Below are 25,774 nucleotides of genomic sequence, written 5' to 3' on the forward strand. Positions count from 1 at the left end.
CAGCTGCCAGGGCAAGGACTTGCAGCTTCCATTTAAAAAGCCTTCTCAACCACCACAAATAAACCCCTACTCAGCTCCTCTGAAAATGGATGTTCTGTTCCCCCAGGCCCCACCAGCACTGGGAAGTTTTGTCCCAGGTACCAGAGCTGCCCCCAAACTCACACACATTGGGTATCAAGGTTACTCCTTGTTTTACTGGATACCAACACGAGCTACACTTCCCTTCTCTGCAGACACACTGAAGTAATTCCAATTTTCAATGCACAGCAATAAAAAACTAAATGTTTCTTTAATACAATTATGGTATCACTTCCAAGGATATTTACAAACAAGGCTAATTATTTTACAGATGAATGTGCTTCTGCTGTTTCTAGGCTACTACAGTAATGTTCTTCTCAGTCAATGCATGATCATGCTTAATGCATGAGACACTGAGCAGAAGGACAGGTGACTTCTTTAATGTTTGCTGAAAAAAAAATTGCTCCTATTAAAGGTGAAGGAACATTAACAAAATATGCATAGTCATTGAACTGAGGAAACAAGCACCAATCACACATGCACTGGTGGGACACTGAGAGTGTCAGCACAATTCCATGATTTCTCAACAGCTGTAGAGCACTTCCCACACAGTGGAAGTGTCAGGAATCACAGAGAGGGCGACACCTCTGCCATTGGTACTCTGCAGAATGGAAATACACAAACTCAGGATTATTTGACAGCATGGATTGAAGTTAACAAGACAAACTGTACCAAGTAACCACACACATTTGGGAGGTATTATGCCTCTAACACTGCATAGGAGGTTGAAAAGGATTCTGCTCTCTGTAGGAACAGATGGAAAAAAAAAGATGTTTTTTCTAATAGGACAATTAGAAGGCAAAATAAATTTCTGGACTCAGCCACTCGAGATGGAGAGATTCTACAAGAGCTTGGAGTGAGAGGGTAAGTGGGAATGGCTTCAGTAGGGTTAGATGGGATATTAGAAACAAATCCTTCCTTGTGAGGGTGGGGAGGCCCTGAGCAGCAGTGGCTGCCCCTGGATCCCTGGCAGTGGCCAAGCCCAGGCTGGAGGGGCTTGGAGCACCCTGGGACAGGGGAAGGTGTCCTTGCCCATGGGAGGGGTGGAGTGAGATGAGTTTTATGGTCCCATCCAACCCAAACCATTCTGGGATACACAAAGAGCTTGAGCAGCCTCCTTGGCCCTACCCAGAGCATGTCAGCCATGGTGGGGTTGGGTTTGGGGTGCTCTGTTTGGGGTTTTTTACTGAGCTATTATGAAAAGAAAAACTGTCAGCTGTGAGTGATTATTTGTGTGTCAGATTTGTATAAAACTCAACTGCTGTATGAGGGAGACTCTCCATTGAATTGACAGTAGTGTTAATTGGTAATGCTTTTGGTAACTGAGTCTCTCCGGAAAAGAGGATTCCTCTTGGTAGAGGGTTAAGTGAAACCAAAGGCAAATACTTTGGCAAGAGCTGGGAAGGAGTTAGAACTTAGTTCAGAAAAAGAAAGTGGGGCAAGAGACTTAAGAGCATTGGAAATATTATATATATCTATATATATTAGTGTTTAAGCTAATTGCTATTAGTTTAATAATTATTATTATACTTTAAAATTATCCTTACTGATCCCAGGCAGCCAATATCACCCTTGTGACTGAAACACTGTCACATTTCTGAGGCAGTTACTCTTCTAGACCTTCAGAGAAATTCATGTAAGGGCCAAATTCTCTCATATGGCTGTAACTGGCATCTGCTTCTCTGGCCAAGACACTGGCACCATGGATTATCTGAGAGCTCCATGTTCTACAGCAAATGCCAGGGTGCTTAAAAAGCAAAGGAGAGCACTGCAAGCTGGAGCCTTCTCTACCCACCAAGACCATTCAAGAGGCAGCTCTGCTGTTCCCATCCCAGCTTTGGGACTTGACAGGCAGAAAGGACAATTCCCACTCTGCTCAACCCTCCAGTTCCTTGTCAGTGTCCAGCTCCTGAGGCTTCCTTGGGTGCATTTCCAAACAGCTTTAAAATGGCTCTTCCAGGTGCATTCCTGTTTCTGGAGCATGGAATGGGCTCTGGATTTCAGGAGTTTGTAGAACCTGTGATGTTCTATGTACAGGGCTGTGGACAAGGTGTTCTCCCTCCAGCAGAGTCTGTGTTCCTGTCTCTGTATCCTCCCAGGCTAAAAGGAGCTTATGCAGTAGAGAAAATACTTTCAGTCTTGACACAGCTTTTCTCTAGAACACAGGAGAATCACAGAAGGTGCAAGGTCCCTGCAATAACCTCTTGATCCATTCAGGATCTGCAAATAAGAAAACAAGTTGTTTAAAGCTGGAGGTAGAGATGAACAGAGGAATGACACCTGAGATGCACAAATTCAAAAGGAATCCTGGACAGTTTGTATTATCTTGACATGCAGGAGTGACTGAGAATTCAGTGAAATCCAACTCTGTTTCTGCCCTGAAATTTCAAGTAATGCCAGTTTAAATTCCACCTCAGCAGGGGACAAAATTAAGGTGAACCACTCCATGCTTTATCCTTACATGCTCATAGTTATATAGGAAAAAATTTAAAGGATCATCATGGCCCAACTGCAGTGTTCTCATTTTCTAAACTGAAGTTAGATCCCTCTCATAACACAGTCCTTGGTTCCTGTTTCTTTATCCCTCTTGCAGAACTGGATACTGATATATTCAACTTGAATATCAAACTAACTGCTGGAGCATTCCAGCATAGATTGTGTGTTTACCCAGATTTCATTAAAATGTGGGATTTATACCTCAATTTCTGCAGTTATTAATTTGCATTAATGCTCTGTGAAATGCAGAGATTCACACGCAACTGCCTCAAAGAGTAAAGTCAGTGAAACTAGTTCAAGCCATTTTGTAGATAAAAGTTAAAAAGCCCCAATCCTGCCTCTTTTGGCCCCAGGAACATTTTACCTTCTGGGGTTGGGTGCCGTGCAATGCTGTCATGAAGCAAACACCTCCTGTACACCAAACTCTGGCAGGACTGGTAGGTTAGAAAGCACCTGTGAAAGGACAAGCAGTTTTATCAAGAGGTTTGGAGTTTATTGTTTTATCACCTGTTCCTGTGCCCTGACTGGAAGCTGGGTTCTCTTCACAATTTGCTTTATGAGAGTAAAGGCAGCAATGAACCACATTTCATATGAAAATAATTTGTAAACTTCCCAAGTGTACCAAATTCCATAAGGACACAAAAATGAAAGGTCAAAACTCAATACATCATTGACAAAAAAATTCTAGCATACAGCAGAGAAGTTGAAAAGCTTGAGGCCCTACTGCACAGGGAAGAACCAATCTCCATGTACCTCCCACACTGGTATTGGAAGATTTCATTTTGTAAAATTTCAAATTCTAATTTTTCATTTTCTAAAATTTCACTTCATTTGTCTGACTTCTCAATGTGCCTGTTCTCAATCATTTCTTGTTAAACTGCTTTTGTTTTCAAATGCTGAAGGAGCTTGAACAAACCCTCCTTCGAGTGATGTTCCAAAGGATGACTTGTCCTCGATTTTCTCTTGCCTGCTTTCTCCCTGACCCCACACTTCCCCAAAAAAAGATGCTCAAAAGGAGTTTATTATAAAAACACTGTCCTGCTAAGAGAACCAAATCCAACCTCCAGTGCCCTGGCTCTTATGGAAGAGGACAGAAAAAACCTGCAGCATGGCTAAGATGCTTCATGCCTCTTCACTCCAATGCTAACAAGTGGTTCAGTGAGCTCCTGAAGGATGTTTGGATTATCCAGAGGGGACAAGCTCTGGATGCTCAGCCCATTCATTACCTGAGCCAAATGTGGCCGTTGGAGCACACGGCCTGCTTGCGGTCGGTGAAGGGCAGGATCTCCTTGCACAAACTGCAGTGCTCAGGGAAGGTCTGCTTGTTCATCTTCTTCAGGATGTGCCCAATCAGCACCTGCAACACACAGGAGGCACTCGGTGACACAGCCAGGGTGGGAACACCTCACTGTCGTTTCAGAGTGACACACAACAAGCTGAATCCCAAAAAACTGAAGTGTAAGAAATGCAATGTACCAGTAAGTATTCATTTATTCTCCTTTTTTTCTCCTAAAGATTTCAGTCTCCCACTAAAGGGATACAGACCTTAAAAACAGTAATTCCTTGCAAATTTTAAAAGTACTGAAAGAACACCACACCACTGACCATAACAGCAATGCTTTCCCTCATGCCTATCACAGTGGATGTGCTAAAAAAAATTCCTGTTCAGAAATCACCTGGATGTCTTCAGCAGTCATCTGGGAGTACAACGTTTATAGCAGAACATTTATGTGATCAAATTTGTCTGTGACGTTTCAATAGATATAAACCACATCCCAGGGACCTTTATAGTGTGACAGCAAACTGAATAGATCAAATACAATTTAGAAGTCACTTTTCATCACTGTAAAAAAGAAACAAGATTCTACTAAGATAAGAAAAGCAACCTCTCAAACTTTCAATTCATAGTAATTGGATGCCAGAACAACCCAGCAGTTGTGCCAGAGCACTTTCCTAGTGAGTTACTGATGGCCACACTTGGCAGTGCTGCCAGCAAGGAGAACACCACACTACACCAGCTCTTAACATCAGAACCACAGTGTGATTGACCAGAGGAAATACACCTGAAGTTCACTTGTGTAAAGAGGATGGATTAAACAAACTTAGTATTGAAAACAAACATCCCTCAATCAGTTCATGTTCTAAACCCACTGACAGCAGCACAATAACCCCAGTCCTCTCCCCTGCTCTCCAAAAACTCAGGCATCTTTATTCTTTATTGTACCTGATCCAAACTTCAACATCTGTATTTACATTCCCTCCTATTTCACAATATCAAAGAAGGAGAATTTAAGATGAATGCTCTACAGAATCTGACTGGCAAGGATGACATGACCACAGCTCTCTTTTCCAGCCCAGCTGTATCTTCAGGAGTGGGGAGAAGGAAGTGACAATGACACAGAATCCCCCGAGCAGAGGTGCCACTTACTCGTGCTGTTCTGTCATCATAGCCATCATCAGACATCAGAAAGTCACAGACTCCTCTGGTGGGAATGCTGGTGTTCTCTGTAATCCACGTGTGCAGGTAAACTTCTCCCAACACCCGTTTCATGTGTTCTCGTGTCAAGTGCATTTCTACGGCATCAATCTGTGCCTGTATTTCAAGGAGCTTTTCTACCATTGGCTCACGGCCTCCAGAGTCACTTGACTGATGGAGAGAATCCTCTGCAGTGTCATCAATGTCCACACCTTTGCCTGTGTCCCCCAGGTTCTGTTTGCTGGCTTGTTTCGAAGTTCCTTCCTCTTGATCATCTTCAGTGCTGCCCATCCCAGGGGAATCGGATATCAAGATTTTGGCATCCTCATGTGAAGGTTTCCACGTGACCTCTGAGGGGGTTTTCTGCATCGACTGGTACAAAATCCTCAAGAGAAACAACTTAAACCTCCAGAAGTAAGTGGAACCACAGCTCTCTATCTTTTTATCCAGTGCCTCCTGTAAGAACTGAGGAATGTGCTTATCCTTCAAGATTTTCCAGCGTACAAGATCCGTCAAGTCCACTTGCCTGAAAAGATTCTGAACAGAAGATTCCAAGAGCTGCGCAGCTGCCTCCTCAAAAGTCTTGAGGGTGACAAACTGAACCTGGTAGTTTTTGTTGACGGGGTGCAGCCCGTTGGCCATGCCCTCGGTGGTGATGACCGCCAGGTACGCCCCGCAGGGGCTGACGGCGATCCCGTGAGTCCTGACACAGCCAAACACCTCCGAGAGCTTTATCAGCTGGTGCTCAAACTTTAAAGCAACATCTGTGAATATGGGGATGAGCTGCCTGACCTTGCCATCGCTGGAGCAGGTGTACACCGTGCCGTTCTGCTTGTCTGCAGTCATGGAGACAATGGGCAAGGAGTGGAGCCCCGTCACGTGGGAATTGTGCACGTTCAGCCCCGCTTTGGATATCAGCAGGAGGCACCAGAACACGTAAGGGCCTCTCGCAGCCACCACCAGGCTGCAGCTGCATTTCTGGTAGGGGTGGTAAAGAGGGATGCATTTGATGCTGTGCACGGGCAGCTGGTCCATCTCCTGCCACAAGACCACGGGCTGTCTCAGCGTGAAGTAGCCTTTGACGGCCTTGAGGTTGACAGGGATGATCTTCACCGGGCCGTAGGCGCTGCCCACGATCAGCCCGCTCATCTTGCGGTTGTTGTGCTCGTACTCCCACCAGGACAACACGCTGGGGGAGCTTATTCCCGACTCGATGGTGTTGCAGGAAGTGATGGATTCCTTGCCCAGGAAGGGCAGCTGGAACTGCCACACGGCGATGTTCCCGTTCTCGAAGAGCACGGCCAGCAGCACGCTGCCCACGTCCCGGCACTCGTTGTTGTGCTTCACCTGCTGGGTGGTGCAGATGCCTGACCACTCCATGCGCACCGGGGCCTGCATGCTGTGCCGCCGCTGGAACTCGGGGAAGTCTCCCAGCTCCCCGCAGGGAGTGTCAGCCTTGCACAGTCTGTAACCGGCCTCCAACAGGCGCTCGCCGTAGAGCTCGGTCAGGTCCACCAGCTGCACCCACTGCAGCCGGTTGAGGTTGGCGTGGATGGTCAGGCGGTTGTCCATGGTCAGGGCTGCCAGCAGGCACCTCCCGTTGGCGTCACAGCCCAGAGGGGACCAGCTGGAATATTTGAAACCCCGCATGGGTGTCAGGGACTTCCCCTCGGGGTTGAACACTCGGTCCAGCATAAACGTCTGGCTGACGGTGGGATCCACTGAGCTGGCGAACTTCTCCTTACACTCAGCCACCTCCTTCTTTGGGCCAACCTAAAAGAGAACAAAAAGAACCCCTAAAACTTGTACCTTTAAATTGTACAACTGGTTTTTTTAGGAAGACTTTCCTGGAATTAATTCTCTCCTCAAACAGAGCATCCCCAATCATGACCAATGCTACACTGGTGTTGCTTTGATTTTTTAAGATTTTTCAAATTTTTTAATGTTTATGTTTTTGTAATTATTTTTTTTCAATCACAATCAATGCTACATTGGTGTTGCTTTGATTTTTTTAAGATTTTAAAAGTTTTTAATGCTTATATTTTTCTAATGATTTTTTTTCAATCACAACCAATACTACACTGGCGTTGCTTTGATTTTTTAAGATTTTTTAATTTTTTAATGTTTATATTTTTGTAATAATTTTAATATACTTTATGTAATTAATTTATTGTTTTGCATTCTTTTATAAAAGAAAATAAATTTGATAAACTTTTAGTTTGTTTAGTGTCATTGGAGAGGTGGTACTATCACCCTCCAATCCACTGTCACTTTAAAAAATCTATAAATGTTGAAGTTAAAAAATAAAAGTCCCTTTTTTACCTTAAAAAAAGCAGCAAGTCTGTGTTGTGCTGTTTCATATCCTATAGTAACACACTGGTTAATTGATGTCACTCCTAAAGACTTCAGCTTCATTAATGCCCTGAATTTGCATAGTTTTGACTCTCAGCTACTGAATTTTTGTCTGCTAAATCAAAGAGCCTGTTTTCATACTTCTGTTCTTTTAAAGATATCTGGCATCATATGTAATTACTCAGTATTTCAACTCCATTCCATATTCTCAGCATTGTTTTGGAAAATAAAATCAGATTCACAACAACAAAAGTATTATTTAGTAAGATATTCACCCACATATGCCACCTTTATAAAAAGTCAGATGTTCCCCCGAAGGGCAGGCAAAAATCCTTCAGCTTAGGTAACAAAATAAAGGAAGATTCCTACTTAAAGTTCTATTGAAATAACTGTACTGGAGCTCAAGTGATTCTCGGGAAAACTGCAGAACATCAGAATCCGTGGACATCACTGGGATACAGTTTTCTCTCTGCTGTGCTTTTAAAATGAGAGCTCTGGGCAGGGCAGGGCAGGGGCAGCTCCCCAAGAGGAAGATCAGAATCCCAGGATGGGTCAGGCTGGAAGGGATCACACTGGGGGAGACTCCAGACTCTCTCTGGATTCTGCACAGGAAAAAAGTTCTTCTCGTGTTCAGGTGCAGCTCTGTGTGTATCAGCTTATGCTCATTTCTCTTGTCTTTTTGCTTGGCACCATCATGAAAAACCACAGAATCATTAAAGCTGGAAAAGCCTCTGAGATCATCGAGTCCAGCCTGGACCCGATCCCCTCCTTGTCACTCAGCCCAAGCCCTGAGTGAACACTTCCACGGCCGGTGGCTCCACCAGCTCCCTGGGCAGCCGATCCCGCAGTCCGATCACCCATCCTGGGAGGAAACTCCTCCTGATGTCCAACCTGAACCTCCCCGGGCTCCTTTTTTCTCGCCACCTCCTCCTTTAGACATTCACACACATTGACGAGGCCGTGCCAGGCGCTCACCTTGAGCATGCAGGCGGCGCTGGGCGCGGGCACGGCGGTGCGGTGGATGACCATGTCCTGCCCGCCGCTGTGCACGTCGCTGAGCTGCTCCAGCACGGCGATGCTGCGGGCCGTGCTCACCGACACCCGGTGGTCCTCGGACCAGGCCAGCGGCTCCAGCCCGCTGGCGCCGTGCTGCAGCCGCACCGCCGGCTCTCGCCGCACCGCCGTGAGCCGGAACCCGGCGCTTGCTGCTGCCGCTACCGCCGCCTCCTCCACGACCGCCTCGAGCCCCAGCGGCGACCCCTCCCGCCCCGCCGCCGCCGCCGCAGCCGCAGCCGCCATGTTACCGCCGCCTCACGGGCCGCGCGCACGCGCCGCCGCCGAAGCCCCCGGCGGGCCCGGCCGGGGCTGCCCCGCCGTCGCCTGCGCGCCCCGCGGGCCCGGGAGCGCGGGTTGCGGGGTGCGGAGAGGCCTCACGGAGCCTCCGCAGCGCCGCGGGGTGCGCGAGGAGCCGGGAGTGCTCCGGTATCGGGGGAAGCCTCCGCAGCCGCCGCCGCGCCGCCTCCACGGACCGGGCCGGGCGGGCGGGAGGCGACCCCAGGGCCTTGCGGGCGGGACATGGCGGCGGGCGTGGAGGTGCGCGGCCTCGGCAGGGTAAGAGCGGAGGGGAGGGAGGGGAGGGAGGGGAGGAGTGTGGGGTCTGTGAGGAACGGGACCCTGCGGGACAGGGGACACGGAATACGAGATACAGGACCCTGCGGGACAGGGAACACGGAATACGAGATACAGGACCTACGGGAAAGGGGACATGGGATAAGACACACGGGACCCTGCGGGACCGTGACCGGACGGGGAGGCAGCGTCCGCCAAGTTGTTAAATGGAGCTTTTGGCTTCTCCCCCGCCCGAGCCGGGGCTGATCCGGCACCGGGGCTCCCCGGGCAGGGGTCGGGCAGATCCGGCTCCTCCGAGACCCCGGCGCTGCGGGCAGACGGCGCTGCCCCGGCTCACCGCGTTCTCTTGGACGGGCTGGGGGCGATGCTCTCCCAGCCCTCTGCTCCGTCTGCAGAGGCTTTAAAATGATTTTGAGAGAGATTTTTAAAGCCCGTTCTGCCCAGTCACTGGAGAAGTTAGGTGGAATCCTTTAGGGCTGAGCACTAGATGTAGCTTCAGGTTGCTCATGGCATCTCAGCAGCGTCAGAAGTCTCAGGCGCGGTGGTGGATCTGTTGGAGTAGGAGTTGTGTAGCTGCAGAAACCAGCTTTGATTTCTTTAGTCATGGAGTGGGGGATTCCAAAAATAAGGCTCTTGTGTGTTAACTCCCAGTCACTGCTGACCGGTTTGTTTCACTTTAAAGCAATCTGGTGCTCTGAAGAGGAAACTCCAGTCACCGCATGGAAACCCACCCGTGAAACGCAAACGTAAATTATCCATAAACACCCTCAGGAAGGGTGCCACGGAGGCTGACAGGAGGGAGAAGGGAAGCTCATCACGAAAAACTGTTCCTAAGAAGCAGCTGACTGACAAACAGAATGAAAGCCAGAAGAGGAAACCTTTCATCAAGACATCCAGCCTGTTTAAAAACAACCCAGACATCCCAGAAATTCACAGGTATTTTAGATAAACGGGAGGGGAAAAAAAACCCTTCTCAATGCCTTGAAATTCTGTATCTTGAATTCTTGCCCTTGCTTGGTAGATGAAGTTTGATTGCTGATTATGTAAAATGCTGTTGTATCATTTTTAACCCTACTGTTTGTTTTGTTTTTCTTTCCCCTAACTCAGAAAAGAAGTGCAGCAGGTTCAAGAAAATGTTTTCACTACAGATTCCTTCAGCCAGCTGGACCTCCACCCACATCTGGTGAGTGGCAGGAGGGCTACCATGCCTCAGAACCAGGGGGTTTGAGTGGGGGGCAGCTCAGAGAGCTTTTATTGATGGTGACCTGGATACTTCACCTGATTTTGTCACTCAGGGTGCTGGTCCATGTCCTGACCTGTCCCCAGACACAGTCCCAGCCCTCTTCACTGTTTGCTGCTGTAGTTCCAAAAAACCCACAGGAAGCCAGCAGTGGTGTAATTCTGATTAACTAAGAAGTATTTTGAGGAGATGGGAACTTTATGGACCAGTTATACACGGGATAAATGTTAGTCTTCTGGGTTTTGTCCTGTCTTGGCAGTACAAGAAGTAGCAAAAGGAACAGTTTGACAATAAAACCTTTATTTCTCTTTATTATCTTTCTAGATCTCCACAATAAACACTGTCCTAAACATATGCAGCATGACCAGGTAAGCAAATCAATATCAAAACTTTGCAGTTTACCCCTAAAAGCCAATCACCTGTGATTATTTCATTAAATTTAATGGGTTTGTGAAGACCATAGTACCACTGTCCTATTTGCTGTTGGGTTTGTAGAGACTCCTGCCTTCTAGTTTGGTACTTGAATCATAAACCCATCTTGAATTTATCACATCTGATGCCTACCCAGTGGCTTTGCTTAGAAACCACCTCAGCTGATGTAGCTGCACAGCAGAGGAGACGAGTGTGGGAAATTTGGGGTAAAGAGTTTTGAGACAGTCACTGTGTGTTAAAATCTTGGAATTCCATCCTGTGTTTAATTAGCATTTTCTGCCCTGCTTTGTTTTCACCCAGTGTTCAGAAGCAAACGATTCCTGTGCTCCTGCAAGGCAGAGATGCCCTGGTGAGATCTCAGACTGGTTCAGGTCAGTGTTGAACGGTCACTGTCCTTCCTTAGGGTGTGTTAACTGCATTCATTTAGGTAGATCTTAGTGGGATAGCACCACCTCTCTTTTCTAATTGACCCTTCATTGAATTGCCTGTTAATCTTCCATTCTGAAAACTTCCTATTAAATAGAAACTTTTCCAGACTCTGACTGCAGTTTAAGAGTGGTGGGACAAATGGTACTTTGGTTTTCTGGAGTGTTGTAATTGCCACATATATTTTTTTTAATGGAAAGTTTTCTTATTTTCTCCCTTTCAAAAAGGTAAAACTCTTGCCTATGGGATTCCACTTGTGCAGTCTTTGCAAGGAATGGAATGCAAAATACAGGTAGGTCCAACGGCAGTAAATAAATTTGCTTCTGATACTAAGAATAATAAAAACAAAATCCAGCTCTTGTAGTCATTGCTGTCTCTTTTTCATACAAGCAATCCACATTCCCCTTTATTTGTACATGTGACAGATGGGATTTTCCAGCTCTCTTGAGGTGTGGATGGTACAAGATCAATGTTAGCCATTCCCCATTGCTCCATGCTGCAGGATAAATTGGAAATGGGCTAAATTAAATTACCAGGTGTGGAGAAGGTAGAGAGCAGAAGAAATGGTCTGGAAGAGCTGAAAACAAAGGTTACTGTTAGGTAATCTTGGCATGGGGTAGGATTGGGTGATTGTTCCCAGTTTGGATCATACACCAGAAAATGCTGCTGCAGATCCTTGTGCATTTTATGGAAAGAGATCATCCTGACTGAAGGGTTGAAGCATTTCCAGCCCATCCTGGATTGTCACTCCTACCTGCAGATTGTTGCTGTGCATCAAGCAGGAGAGCATTCCTGCAGCTCAGGAGCACAGTGTGTGCAAGAAAATGTTGGCTTTGACTGAGCAAGCAGGGACAAGAAGCCAGTGTAGGACTGACACGTGAAAAACTTGATTTTATAAAAGCTGTGGGCCAGAAATACCCTAAAATGGCATGTACAGAGTTAGACTGAAGCCCTTCAGTGCTGGCTGAGGGCAGGAAGGTGTGGAAGGGCTGTGCTCAGTGCTGCCTTCTCTCAGAGCCCTGCTCTTGTGTGTTTGCAGCGCAGCGATGGCCCCTACGCACTCGTGCTCGTCCCAACCAGGGAGGTAGGTGGCTTTTCCTTCCTCACTCTGTCTGAACACTGACTTTTGGGGAGGTAGGTGGCTTTTCCTTCCTCACTCTGTCTGAACACTGATTTTTGGGGAGGTAGGTGGCTTTTCCTTTCTCACTCTGTCTGAACACTGATTTTTGGGATGTGGGTGTGGGTCCACCAGAGTTCCCCACATCAGAAAACACTCTCAGATCACTCTCCTTTTGCTCAGATCTTGCCCTCACAGAAAGTGTTGTCATTTCTGTCAACCAGAGTAAGAAAGGAGTTTCTCAGTTCTTCTCCTGCAGTTGGAAATCTTTGTGGAGGCTGAAGAAACTCTGGCTCAGTGTAAGGGGAATGAGTAAAACCAGTGAATTCAGCTTTAATGTGTAGCTTTATACAAAGTATTTCATTTTCAAAGCTGTTTATTCAAATCCATACGTGAATGCTGAAGCTGAGGCCTCCAAGAGTTGGTTTCTCCACTGAACTCTTCAATTTAATTTATATTATTTGCAATTACAAAGGCAATGTCAGAAAAGGTTATCAACCTATTTTTAGGTTGGTATGTCAAATGATAATAGCTTCCATATGGAGAATTGATTGCAGGTATCTCATTTGGGATCCAATATTTTATGCAGCCTGCAGTACAATATCTGCTCTGTTACCTGAAAGGAGAAGGCTCTGAAGCTATTTAAATTTTTACAGGAACAACTTGCTGCCTCTTTAGGATGCCATGTGAATACTAAGCATGGAGGAAACTGTGTGTAAACTCATTTAAAGGGCTGCCATTGAGAGTACTTAGGAAGATAATTTGTGATTACAATTGGTATTACTTTGTAATGGAAGAAAAGAAATGCAGAGACAGAAAGAACCAGTGGCACAATCACTCCATGGGTCAGGTGAGGAACAGTGAGGGCTGCCAGAAGATAATTGACCTATGTGTTTCCTTTTCATGGTTATTTTTTTCCCAGAATTTCTATAATTTTCCCTTTTATTTTTCCTCTGGAGCCAACTCTTCTGTGCCTGTAGCTTGTTTTCTCCCCAGGGTATCTACAGGAGCCAGCAGAAGTCTCTCTTGTCCTGAGAGCTGGCTCGTGAAGCTGAGCCAGTAGAGGTTTTTGAGCAGGTCAAAATACAATAAAAGAGAGATTGTTCAAGAGAAAAAAATTAATAAGCATCTTCTAAAAGAAAAACTAAGGATGCATTTAGAATTCTGATATACATAACTAGATTAATTTACAAATTTTTGAGCCATAGGGATTTATAATCCAGCTTTTTAGTCCAGAGAGATTTAGAGTTCATTTTCTTTTGTTGATTTCCATAGCTTGCACTCCAAAGTTTTGATACAATCCAGAAACTACTTAAGGTAAGAATTCAGTGCTATGTGTTCTTATGCCTGTGAGGAGCTAAACAACTTCACTTCCTGTGAATTCAGCTGGAGGTTTAAGGAAATCCAGCACCTGGCAAGATGTATGGTCCTTAAAGATAAATGTGTTTAAGTGTGTGATTTCCCTATGGCATGTTTTAAATTATTACATGAGCAATTAAGTGATTAATTATGGCACCCTAGTTGCACATGTGCTGATAAACAAGCACAGTTGATTTCCACAGCCATTTGTTTGTAGAAATACCTTTCATTGTCTCAGGCTGAGTTATGAATGGAAACTCTGGTGGTGACAAGGACCGTTTTACTGAAACTAATACTGGCCAGATGGGTTTCAGATGGGGAGCAGGACTTGGGGAACTGCTTTGCCAGCTGAATGACTGGAGAAATGAGAAGGCTTTTAAAATCATTAAATGATAGTGCTTTCCTTGTAATTGAGGCAGAGTATCATCATTGGGCTAGAAGGTGTTTAAATCATTTATTTATCTGATCCATATTTCCACCCCCTCTTCATTTTTCTTTGGAATAATAGGGTACTTCCTCATTATTTATAAGTCTTATAAATTTACAAATCTTAAAAAGAGACTTAAAAGTCTCTTTTTAGTGCTGGAGCTGTGATCACATCACATGCACACTGCTGTCAGCTCCATCCTCTCTCTTTTTGATTAGGCTTTGTCTTGTTATTAAGAAGAATCATTGCTGGTCTTTGTTTTCTTTTCTGTAGCCGTTTACCTGGATTGTGCCTGGAGTGCTAATGGGGGGAGAAAAGAGAAAATCAGAAAAAGCCAGGTAGGAAACCAGCTTCTTAAACTGTATTTTGGGTCCTTCTGTTCTACAGACTCTTTATCTGCTACTCTTCATCAGAGTGTTTTTCTTTCTGGGAGGGGAGGATGGTGAGCCTGGATCAAGCTGTGATCCCCTGGATCTTACACAGGCACTGTGGCTGGGTCAGCAGGAAACATTCACTTCCCCCAGTTGAATCTATTTCTAAAGTGTTGATGAGCCTTCTGAGAAGATGAGCTCTTGTGTCAGTATTTTTTTTCCCTCTTCAGACAAACACCTGTATTTGCTTACCACCAACTGTATTTGTTATGGGGGAAATTGCTTTCTGGAGAAGAGATTTCCTGGTGTTAAAAATTCCATTCTTTCCCCTTTTCAAGAATTGAATTGTAAGCTGGTAATCCAAAATGGAATTTTCATTTCTCTCTATGTAATCATACACAAAAAGAAGTTTACTCTTGACAGTAAAACAAGTACTCAATTAGAAAAGAAAACCTAGCTGGGGTGTGTTAGTTTGGTTTTTTTTTAATATTATTAGTATTTCTTTCCACTTTATCCTTAGCACTGAGTATGCCTCTGAGTATCAGAGTATCAGTGATGATCAAGGATAAATTTTAGCTGGGCAAAACAAATCAGTTTTTATCAGTGAGAAAGTGCTGTCCCTGATTTAACTGTGGCATTTTTTTCCCTCTGTTGGTTCCCCTTCCTCACTCTGGGTTCTATTCCATGTTAATCTGCATGGGGTTCTTTTTTCTTTCTTCTCTTTCTCTTACCTGGGTTTTAATTTTTGTTTTTGAACCTGCCCAGGTTAAGGAAAGGGATAAATATCCTCATCTCCACCCCTGGCCGCCTGGTTGATCACATCAGGTCCACGCAGTGTGTTCATTTCCGTCGCACTCAGTGGCTGATTATTGATGAAGCAGACAGGTAAACTTCCAAGTGTTCAGATATGGAGAATTATTACAATACCCTCTGCATCATAATTCACTAAATATTTTTTTTTAATTATGAGAGGGTGTGATTTTAATCCATTCATGCTCAGTGGCCTCAGCCAAGCACCAGATGTCTGGGATTAGAACGAAATACCCACTTTGGACAGATTGTTGGACAATTGCTCATTGCAAAGATGTCATGCAGTATTAAGACTTTCTCCTTCTTACAGTACCCTTAACCATCTCTGCTCTCTCTGTAGGATCCTGGACCTGGGCTTTGAGAAGGATGTGGCTGTGATACTCAATGCTTTAAATGCTGAGAGAGAGACACGTCAGAACGTGCTGCTCTCAGCCACCCTCACCGAAGGTGGGTTATGGACAGATGGGGGCTCTTGTAGCTGAATAATGCACAGGCAGAACACTTGGTTGAGTCTGCCTCTGTTACAGCCCAGACTGGAGCCCTTTGCAGGAGTGGAATTAATTTCCTGTTAGTTTCTGGTAATTTCTTTGGCTTACGGCACTTCCTTTACACTGGAATTTCTGTCAGTGTATGTACTTCCATGGTCTCCATGTATGTCTCCCAAATTCCATAGCAAAATCACTATGAACCTAAAAGTTCATTTGTTTGCTTTACAAATGCAGAATTAAGGCAGAAAGCTAATTGCAAGGGAGCTGCTGTATGCTTTGCTCTGTACCACACAAGCAGTCATCTGCTGCAGCAGGAACAGAGCCAGGCCTCCTGACTCCTGCACTCTTGACAGAGTGAAGATCTGCTGGGATTTTCCCACACTCATTTAAAAGTAGGCCTGCCAAATGCTGTTTGTCCATAAAGACATTCATAAAATGTGTAAAATAGCACAGTCAGCTGGAGTAGTGTCTTGTCAAAGTTCTGGTGGAGTCCATAGCAGCTAAGCCTGGTAAGCCTTAAAAAGGCTGAGGTTTGTGAGGGGGTGCTGTCAGTGTCTGAGGGTGGCTCACTGGGTTCTTGCCCTCCACTCCTTTTCACTGGAATTGTGTTAGTTGGTTTTTTCTGTCAGTGCATCATCCCCGGCCAGACTGGGCCTCACGTGTCTCTCATTTCTGTGGTTTAGGAGTCACACGCCTGGCTGATATCAGCTTGAATGACCCTGTCAGCATTTCCATAGCAGATGAAATCCAGAAGGTGCCTGAATCAGCATCCCAAACAGACAGGGAAGCCAGCAGGTCATTGAACTGCATGGAGCAGGAAAACTTTGCTGTTCCAGAGACACTCCAGCAGTATGTCATGATGGTCCCCAGCAAACTGAGGCTTGTCACGTTAGCAGCTTTTATCCTGCAGAAATGCAAGGTGAGACTCTGTTTGCATTTATATTACTAAGTAGCCCTTTGCCCTTTCCAACTCCTTTATCTGTTCCTCTGTTGAGGATAGCATGGATTAGATCCAGGGCTTTGAAGTGCATCTTGAACCACAAGAGAGCTGAGGTGCTGTTGTGTCTTTCATGCTGGCTGAGAGATCCCTGTGCAGTGTGTACTCATTCTTCTGTTGTGGGCTCTCTGTTTGGTGTCAGACTCTGTAATCCTTTCCCAGATAATTATATCTCCAGAAGTGTAAACCACCTGGATCTTTTCATGATCTGGGAATTGGGAGAGGCCTTTGGAAGTCATGTGGAATTCTCTTGTTCTTGCAGTTTGAAAAGCGCCACAAGATGATCATCTTTTTCTCCAGCTGTGAGCAAGTGGAATTCTACCACGAGCTCCTTGCAAAGGTCCTTTCAGGAGGGCCAGAGTCAGAACAACCTGGACGTTCCCCCCTCTCATCTGTGAGCTTACATTTTCTACGTCTGCACGGTGACATGGAACAGGAAGTAAGCACTCTCAAAATGTCAGGATCTGCAGTTTTATTCCTTTTTCCCTATGATTTATTAGGTGGCTATTTTGGGGAGGAGGGCAGAAGAGAGGACAGAGAGTCATTTCACCTCTAGGGGCCTCAGTCTTCCATCTGCTAATGAGAATAAGAATATTGTCCCATTTCTGAAAAGTACCTTGGTAGCTGTATCTGAAAAACACACCTGAAGAAGCAAATGTGTTATTTCAGCAGGCAGAGCAGTCATTCTCTATTCCCAGTAGATGCACTAAACCGTTTATGTCTCTGTGTTTCTCTCTCATGCAGTCAAGACAGACTTTTAATGCCAAAGGAAAACCTTATCCAAGCCCCAAAACATTATTACTGTTGTAATAATAAGTTGTCCCCATTAAATGAGGCTGGAGCAGTTTGGCTTTGGTTTTTCTGTTTTCCCTGGGATGGAATAATAGCATTGTAACAGTGATTACCCCATAATAGTTTTGGACCTACTGGAGAGGTTGGACCTTGCTACAGAGGGCTGAAAGGCCAGGAGGAGAGTGTCAGATGAACTGTCAATGCAGAGTTTCTCTCAAGAGCTGAGAGACCACCCTTGGAAGTTCAGGCCCAGATCCTGCCCTTGGTCTGTGATGGAGAGAGCTGCTGCTCTACTCTGAGCTGCACAGCAGAGATGGTAAATGAATAGAGCTCTTCTGATGAAGCAAGAGGTGAAGAGCCATTGTTTTTCTCACTCATTCCCATCCTGTGGAGACCAGAAACATGTGCTTTGCTGTCCCTGCAGTCTGGCCTTTCCTCAACCTGCCTGCCTGAGCAAGTGAGCAGGCCTGGTCTGGCCCAACTCTACCCTGACCAGCTGTTAAGCCAACAGAACACCACTAAGTAGCTGGCACCAGGGGAAGGGTTTTGCCTTTTTAGTACCCAGTGTGTAATTAGTGCTTGATGTCTTCAAATTAAGAGCATTAATGGAGCTAAATTGTGGATCCCATATGGTACTGCTGAGCACGGCTGCTGTCATTGTCAACAAGATACAGCGTGCTCTCTTCTTTAATTTTTGTCAGCAGAGGGTTCAGTGTGTCAGCAAGGCCCAAGTTTCCCTTCTTTTCTAGAACAGCACCTCTAGCTGGGAGTCAGGTGTGTAAGGTTTCTTCTCTATCATCAATGTAACACTTAGCTCCTAGCCAGAACTCCAGGGAAAGGCTTGGAACATGGAAATAAGGATATTTTGGAAGGCAAGCAGGAAAGGGAGTGTAGGTGCAGAGGTGGTATTGGCAAGTGAACACCAAGTTCTGCTGAGAACTTTGGTTAGTGGTGCTCAGAGATAGCAAATATCTTTGTGATGTAATGTGAGTTGTAGAGTCAGTTTTTGTGGCTTTCATCAAGAAAAAAGCACACCCCAAAGCTGTAAGTTAAAATAACTGGAATGTGCTTGGGGAGGTTTGGGGACTGACAAGGCAGGAGGATTTTGGAGGGAGCTGAGGGGTTGTACTGGGTTCCTGCAGTTCCCTTTAATGGCTCAGAGACTGCTAGGGAGTAATTTGGGATCTGGTGCTGTGGATGGCCCTGCCTGTGGGCCTGAGTCATGTAAGGAGTGGGGGCTGCAGGAGTTGTGGTGGTGCAGAGCAGAGATGGGGACAAGGCTGGGGAGCACCTGCCTCTGACCCTGGTAGAAGGAGCAGCCTCCATCCCAGTGTCATCAGCACCATTGGTGGCCTTTGCCAGTACAAGGGAAAGCATGGGAGGGAACCTCCTTTCCCTTGGGCAGGGATTTCTGGCCATCTCTCCTGCCCTGTTACTTTGAAGCCTTGTCCCACAGCAGTTCACTGTGCAGCTGAGCATCCCTGACACTCAGTAATTCCAGAGTCAGAGCAGTGGCTGTGTGCATGCCCCATTGGGCACATGATGAGGCTGATCTCTTGTGATGTGGTTATATCACTGTGTCAACAAAATGGGCTTATCCTGCCCATCGTGTGACTAGACAGACAGCAGTGAACATGTCCAGCTTTGCTTTTTTCCACAAAAGCCTGTCTTGCCCATAAAGTGTGCCAGTGCTTCTGTTGGTGCTGCCTAATCCTTTGTGGATCCCCTCTCCATGTCAAACAGTTCCTGTTTGCTGGCACACACAGGCTCTGCTTCTGTGCAAACCATGGAGGTGTTGGCTGCTCTGATTTGCCCAAATGCATCCAGGCTTCCCCAGACACTGCCCTCTTACCTGGGACCACCCCTGTGTGCCACAGATTTTTCCATTTGCGGGAAGAGTCTGACTGGCACTTGTGAGGCCAATTCCTTTGCTTTTGGATCTTTACATGATCCTAGTGGACAAGACACAGTTAAATTGTTACCTCAGCTAATTTGCTTTGTGTTTGATTGTAATGTGCATAAGCAGTCTTTTAATTCTTCCTTTTCAATCTTCTAGGAGAGGACAGAGGTCTTCCAGGAGTTCCTAAAATCCAAGACTGGCATCTTGCTTTGCACTGTGAGTAACTTGGAGTCCCTTTGCAGCTCCACACTAATGGGCCTGTCTGATCCCTAAGGGTAACCAGAGGAATTGGCACTGAGCTCTAATTCCAGCTCACTGTCTGACCTTGAGGAAAGTCATCTCCTTTTTCTGCATCTCACATGTTCAGTAAGGACTGGGACCTTCTTTGCAAACTATTAACATGATCTTCTGCTGAGTTACCATATACAGGAAGAATGGATGTCTTATATTAGAGGCCACCAAGTATTTTGCTTGGTCTTATGTCTGGAAAAATCTGTTCCTTTGAAGCTGGAACCTTGCCCCCTACATGCAGTCAGTAGAGTGCAATCCTGATTTGTAGTGTGCCCCAGAACTGCCAGGAAAACTGGATGGAATGTGGTTATTTCCCATCTTAATAACTACCCCAAGGTTAAAAACAACCACCTGCAGAGGTGGAAAGGGGAGCCCCACCAGAGAAGGAAAAGCACATGCTCTGCTTGCCTTGTGCCCTTCAAGCTCCTTCCAAGGGTGCTGAGGGTGAAATTCTTGTCCTCTGCTGAAGTTTGCTGGCACCCTTGGGTTGTGGTGGCACCTTTGCCTCTCGCTCCTGACCTGCCAGGGCCACAGGCTGCTGCAGTGGTGCAGAAGGCTGCACGATTTGCTCTCTAATAGTGGCAGCTGTTGATCTGAAAACGTGTGAATCTTGGCGATTTCTACCCACTGCAAACCTGTAAATTACAGCGATCGGGAGTAATTAGAGCTGAGAAACCCTCTCCAGCTCTGAAATGACTCCTGTTCTTGCTGCACATTATTCTTAAAGGAAACCAGTTGCAATTTTTCCAGAGTGTGGGGAGCTGAATTTTTTCCTTTTTCTGCCCACAGTTCAAGCTAGGAGTGCCATGTATATACGAGTGCTTGATTTAGCATTGCCAAATTATTTATTATGTCACCTGTAAAATTCTACTTGTTAGCTTCTGGTCCTGCTTTGTGTGTACAACCTTTCAGTGATTTGATCAAGGTCAAAATGCATCTTTGCAGTTCATAAGTGGAACTGTAACTTGGTTCCCTTGTATACAGAGGTAATACTTGAGTGTCAGAACTAGGGAGGAGAGTAGAGCTTAAATCATTCAGTGGTGTAGATTGTTTTGAAGATAAAAAGTGTTTGGTAAATTCTGAAAAATAAATAGCTAAACTTTGTTATCCTTGATGCACATAACTGAGAAATGTCAGGTACGTATCTTGTTTTTGAAATTCCAATTTAATGGGTTTGGAAGGAAGGTAAATGCTCAAATTTAGACAAAGAGGAAGCAGAACAATTGCAATCACTAGGCTAGCAATTCCTGAGTGAGAAGGTTTGAAAGGAAAATGCAGCCTGTGACAGGAAAAATCTGTCAGGAAACGAGCCACTGTTGACAAGGTAGGAAGAATTTGGATAAAGAAATCTCAGTGGATGGGATTCCCCTCTTGAGACACTGGAGATGTGTTTTGATTTCCTGCTGTGCCACAGACAGGTGAACGTGGAATTGGGGTGACAAGGCAAATAGCCACAAGTCAGCTGAGCAGCAATAGCTGTGGGTTTACTCCTGATCTGTCACAAATGGGAGGTAATGGTCATAAATGGGAGATAATATGGAGTAACCTGGATTGCCATGACGAGGGTGGTGTAAGGTAACACATTTATTGTAACCCTCCTCCTCTTCAATCGAAGGCACTTTGCATTTCCTGCAAGGCAGGGATGCAGCTCCTGCTGGAGCCAGGGACTCTGGCTCAGCTGGCACATGGTCAGCACGTTAAGCACAGTGAGTTGTGTGTCTTGAGTCCAAAATCTCCCTGTGCTTCAACTCCCCATCTGTAAAATGGGGAAAGTAGCACAGTTCCATCTTACAGAGATGTTGGGAGGACAAATGCATTGAAAGCAGGAGGTGGCCTGTTACCACAGTAATGGGGACCATATGGACACCTTAATATAGAGATACACTTTGCACCAGTCCCACATTACAGGTGCCTCCCCAGCGCAGATGTCCAAAGGGCAGCCAGGCTCTGTGACCACCTCCTGCCTCTAAGGGCATTGCTTTTCTCTTCTCCATATCAGCAAAAAAAAAAAAAAAAAAAAAAAAATTCTGCAGAAAGGTGGTTCTGTTCTTTTCACTGCGAAATCGTGGTTTGTGCCCACAAAATTTTGAAACCTGGCTCACGAAAGAGCAACACAAATAATGTTGCCGTCCTTCCCTTGTCCCTTATGCCATGTTCTCCACCCATCTTTCCGCTCTAGTAAGCAATGGGACCTGCTGTTCCTTTTATTAATTTGCTCTATGTCATATGTATATTAATATAGCCCATAAAATATTTTTGCCAGACAATATAAGCTGGCAGACAAGAAAATAAAGAAGGACCGTGTATCTCAGAGGGTCTCATCCAGATTTATTTCTCTCTCCTTCACTGAAAGTTCTTTGTGGCTTCCTTTGGGATGTGCCTTTTAAACAAGTTCATCTCTTCCAGGGAGGGAGGAAAGATCATTTGGAGATTGTTTGCTGTTTACTCAGTCACGCTAACTCATCTTGCCAGTTTTCTGGCGGCCCCAGCCAAGAGCTTTCGCCTCTGACAGCTTCTGTGCTCTCCCCTTCCTCCTCTGATTACGCAGCCCAATCTGTCACCCTGCCGACGGGGGTCTCTACCCTGCTGATGGCTTTCCACACTCGGCAGTAATGACTTTTGGCAGGCCGGGAAGGCGCAAGAGCTTCTTCCCCAGCTTGGAGAGCCGTTAGGCCCTCTCTGCCTGTTAGCTAAAGCACTTTGTGAGGTTCTTTGGTAAATAAATGAGTCATTTTAATCCAACTGACAGCCTGGCACCTGAGCAAGCTGCCTTCCATCTGTACTTCTAGGCCTCATGTAGGCAGCCAATTGTCAAGCTCAGGGCCTTCAAGACCTCACCATTGAGTGTCTTTCAAAAGCAACTTTAGCAATTTCCTTTGCCCTAATTAGATTGTGTGAGAGGGACTGAGCAAAGCAAGGCCTTCGCAAAACTTTAGTGGCCCTGTTGGTTCTGATCTTCTGCAGTGACAGGACTCACTTTGTGTGGCCTTTTTGCCCTCCATTCCCTGGCACCCACCCCCTGTACCCCATTCTCTGTACCCACCCCTCTACCCTCCAACCACAAGCCCAGGCTGGTAACATGAATTGTTCAAATCAGAAATGTCAACCTTTCCAGCATCCCTCAGGTGGATTGTTCCTTGATCCTGTGCCCTTGTGTTGGAATCAGGGCAGGAATGTGGTTAAGGCTTCAGGTTATTGTTTAAAATGGCACTGGTGTAGGTTTGGTTTTGTTTTTTTGCTCCCATGAGATGGGCACTGAAGAATTGGCCCTTCCATTGCCCATGGAAAGGAGGCAGCAGCGACCTGCCAAGGTGTCATATCCTTGATTTCCCTGTAATTAAGGAATGGTGGTGTGAGGTCACACATGGAAGGGACAGTGCCATCTGAGGCAGTGGAAAAGAGGGAGAGTGGTACATTGCAAATCTCTTGGGCTTCTTGAAAGAGTACTGGCAGCAGGTTAGTGTTTCTGTGTGTGGAATAAATGTAAAACTGGATTGTTTTTGTTTGAGCTGTGTTTTCTCTCCTGGAAAGGTGACCCACAAATATTTTTCTAAAATTCTGAGAATTTGAAACTCATGGGCCCTGCCAGCAGAGGAAAGCAAATCAACTCCAACTTTTTACCCTAGTCCTACCTTGCTGCTCTCTACCTGGGTCTTTGAGGAAAAGGAGCTTGAGGAGACACAGGTGGACTGATACTGAGGAATCTTTCAGAGTTTGCAAAACACTCCAATTACCAGTAAATCCCAAGAGACTTGTGAAAGAGAGCCAAGGGAAACCCCAGGAGAGTAGCTGCTGCTGTGTGTCAGTAACAACTGAATGGACTTGGTGGCACTGTGAAAGCAATCGTGAATGCAAGGCTGGTGATGGAGAAAGCCTTCTCCTAAAATGTTCTCCCTGGCTGTTTATGAGGCTTTTAGTGAACCTTTTCAGCTTGGGCAAATGCACATGAAAATGCTAACTGTGGCAGTGATTTTCCAAGCTGAGATGTTGAGAAAATTATCTTGGAAGAGTAGGGAAAGAATCTGAGTGGATGAGAGGGATGGCTCCTGCCCGTGCTGTCCACTCCTCATGTTAAAGGTGTTCCAGAGCACAAGAGTGTCTTGGTGGTTGGTTTATTTTGGGGAAACTGTCTTGTGCCAAGGTCAGAGCCCTCTCCTCAGCCAGCCTTTCCACAGCTCCTGGGTGTGAGGAAGAGCACAGGAAGGGAAAAGACCAAAGCCTTGTCAGCATGGAAGAACAGAGGCAGCCAGCTCGGAATCAGCCGTCAGCGCTCCCGTCTGATCGTGCTGCAGAGTTTATAGTCTTGTTATCCTGGTAACTGCTGTACACGCTTCCCAGCTCCCCTTGATTTATTTTCTCCAACCTCCTTTAAATGGCTTTTTGTACATCTGTTCATTCTGACTCTGGGAACAAGTCACTCCTTAACGAGCGTGTTGGAGCGCGAGTGTGCGTTATTTCGGAGTGGGCGCTGTGGAAAGTGGCTCCTCTTTTACTGCACTTGGAGCCACAGAACAGCCTGGTTGGTGCTTATGGAAAGGCCTTTGCTGCCAAAACATCAGCTTCCCATTCTTTTAACGTGTGTGGGAGTTGCATGAAAACACTTCAGTGGGTGGCTGACACATTTTTAGTACATTAAGCTCCTGCTTACATCCTTAATATATTCTATTTTGCAACTAGCTAAAAGATACATGTGTTGCAAAACATTTCCTAACAGAGTTAAATCTGCACACCTGCTCTGCTATTGCGCCTGGTGAATGTAAAATCCAAGGAGTATGTGAGGACATTACTAATGAACAGAAAATCAAGAAGGAAGATTGAAATGTGTTTGCACTCTCTGTTTTGGATAGCATTTAAGCTCTCTTTTCTCTCAGAAGGGGGTATGTTTTTGGAGATATCTGGCTGTGGATAACTAAAGGGTCTCATTCAAGTCCTTCTCCAAGTTGATGGTTTCTCACCAGCTGGCACATCAGATAACACCTTGACAGCAGCTTCAGACTCTTTTCTTCGTAGCTGCATTTTGTTTCTCCAAATCAAAGCCAGACTGGTGCAAATCTAAGGCATAGCTGAAGTCCCCTCTCCTCAAGCTGTGCTCCAGCTTCCTGCAGATTCTGCTAAATTGTTTATTTGCCTTTTATTTTAGGGCTAGATGACCTGCAAGTCTTCTGCTCCTCAACTTCAGACCATCACCTAGGAAACAATTATTTGTAGGTAGAGATCAGTGTATCTTTGAACATTCCACCCGAGGCCAGGGATTCTTGACCGTTTGCCTTTTGGGTTTTTTTCCCCTTTCATCATAAGCAGCCTGATTTTAGTACTTAGATTTGCTGTGGATAAAGGTGTGCTAAGAACTAGTGCTGCCTTTCAGAGATTTAATTCTCTCTCTCTGTGTTGGGTAGTAGGTGCTTATGAGCAGATCTCTTTTCATCAATGAAACAAACTGAAGAACCAAAGGTATCACTACCATTTACACAGTGGATTCTCTCAGATATAATGCCAGGGGGCTGTAGCAAAATGCTGTAATTCAATACCACCATCCTGAAATAGGTGTTTGTGTCCTCCAGGCTTTGGGCCATAGTAGTGGATCATTTTTGATTGCTTCGCATTTTTGACTGCCAACAATCCTTATATTTTAAACCCTCAGTGTTACTTCTGACCTTCAGTCCATCTCTCCCCAAATTAGACACATAAAATTCCTATTTACATAGCTAGTTGCTTTCAGACATAGTTGCCATCTCAGAAGACTCCTCACTCTGCTGATACCTCCAAAGGATTTTTGCTAAAGTGATTTCCTTATTAATTTTAAAGGATGTAGCAGCACGGGGGCTGGACCTGCCTCAAGTGACGTGGATTGTACAGGTGGGTTTGCTCTGTGTGTCTGTCTGTGTTAACTGCAGCCATGCTCAGATGAAATCCCTTCCCAGTCCAGAACCTTCCTGCAGTTTGCTGGTCTTGGTGCTGATGCCTGCAGGTGTGGGAGACCCACAAGTTCCTGACTGCAGGACTGGGACTCTGGGTTTTGCCAGGATAAAGCATTGCTAGGATAGCCTTGGTCTGTTTTTCTCTTTAGTAACTCTGGTGTTACCAGAGTTTGTC

General features: G+C 45.7%; 2 protein-coding genes across 3 annotated transcripts in view; one reads left to right on the plus strand and one right to left on the minus strand.

Moving 5' to 3' along the window:
• Nucleotides 1–270: 270 nt before the first annotated feature.
• On the minus strand, nucleotides 271–8,676 carry GTF3C4 (general transcription factor IIIC subunit 4). 2 transcript variants are annotated; one of them, XR_007778982.1, is made up of 6 exons: nucleotides 8,378–8,563; nucleotides 5,003–6,823; nucleotides 3,801–3,931; nucleotides 2,939–3,027; nucleotides 1,874–2,298; nucleotides 271–679 (listed from the first exon to the last, which is right to left on the minus strand). XR_007778982.1 is itself a non-coding variant. In XM_030232893.2 (5 exons), exons 1-5 carry the CDS (start codon nucleotides 8,429–8,431, stop codon nucleotides 2,234–2,236), a joined length of 2,160 nt encoding a protein of 719 aa, XP_030088753.1. In that variant the 5' UTR covers nucleotides 8,432–8,676; the 3' UTR covers nucleotides 271–2,233. The 2 variants fall into 2 exon arrangements, 1 of the variants encoding a protein (XP_030088753.1); XM_030232893.2 differs by having other exon boundaries at nucleotides 271–2,298; nucleotides 8,378–8,676.
• A 120-nt stretch (nucleotides 8,677–8,796) lies between these two features.
• Nucleotides 8,797–25,774, plus strand: part of DDX31 (DEAD-box helicase 31) — a 43,377-nt gene continuing 26,399 nt past the window's right edge. The window contains exons 1-14 of the mRNA XM_050981084.1: nucleotides 8,797–9,013; nucleotides 9,714–9,967; nucleotides 10,139–10,214; nucleotides 10,596–10,639; nucleotides 11,004–11,074; nucleotides 11,357–11,421; nucleotides 12,169–12,213; nucleotides 14,306–14,370; nucleotides 15,169–15,288; nucleotides 15,554–15,660; nucleotides 16,385–16,620; nucleotides 16,961–17,137; nucleotides 19,547–19,606; nucleotides 25,487–25,537. Coding sequence (XP_050837041.1) covers nucleotides 8,978–9,013; nucleotides 9,714–9,967; nucleotides 10,139–10,214; nucleotides 10,596–10,639; nucleotides 11,004–11,074; nucleotides 11,357–11,421; nucleotides 12,169–12,213; nucleotides 14,306–14,370; nucleotides 15,169–15,288; nucleotides 15,554–15,660; nucleotides 16,385–16,620; nucleotides 16,961–17,137; nucleotides 19,547–19,606; nucleotides 25,487–25,537 — 1,407 coding nt within the window. The 5' untranslated portion in view covers nucleotides 8,797–8,977. The remainder of the gene's footprint in view (nucleotides 9,014–9,713; nucleotides 9,968–10,138; nucleotides 10,215–10,595; nucleotides 10,640–11,003; nucleotides 11,075–11,356; nucleotides 11,422–12,168; nucleotides 12,214–14,305; nucleotides 14,371–15,168; nucleotides 15,289–15,553; nucleotides 15,661–16,384; nucleotides 16,621–16,960; nucleotides 17,138–19,546; nucleotides 19,607–25,486; nucleotides 25,538–25,774) is intronic.

This window comes from Serinus canaria, chromosome 17 (assembly GCF_022539315.1).
Source record: "Serinus canaria isolate serCan28SL12 chromosome 17, serCan2020, whole genome shotgun sequence".
Classification (NCBI taxonomy): domain Eukaryota; kingdom Metazoa; phylum Chordata; class Aves; order Passeriformes; family Fringillidae; genus Serinus; species Serinus canaria.

Coding starts and splice junctions, on each gene's coding strand:
- GTF3C4 (XM_030232893.2), bottom strand. CDS start 8,431: ATGGTCATCCACCGCACCGCCGTGCCCGCGCCCAGCGCCGCCTGCATG. Junction 6,824..8,377: donor GCGCCGCCTGCATGCTCAAG/GTGAGCGCCTGG, acceptor GTTCTCTTTTAG/GTTGGCCCAAAGAAGGAGGT. Junction 2,299..2,938: donor ACGGCACCCAACCCCAGAAG/GTAAAATGTTCC, acceptor TCTTATTTGCAG/ATCCTGAATGGATCAAGAGG.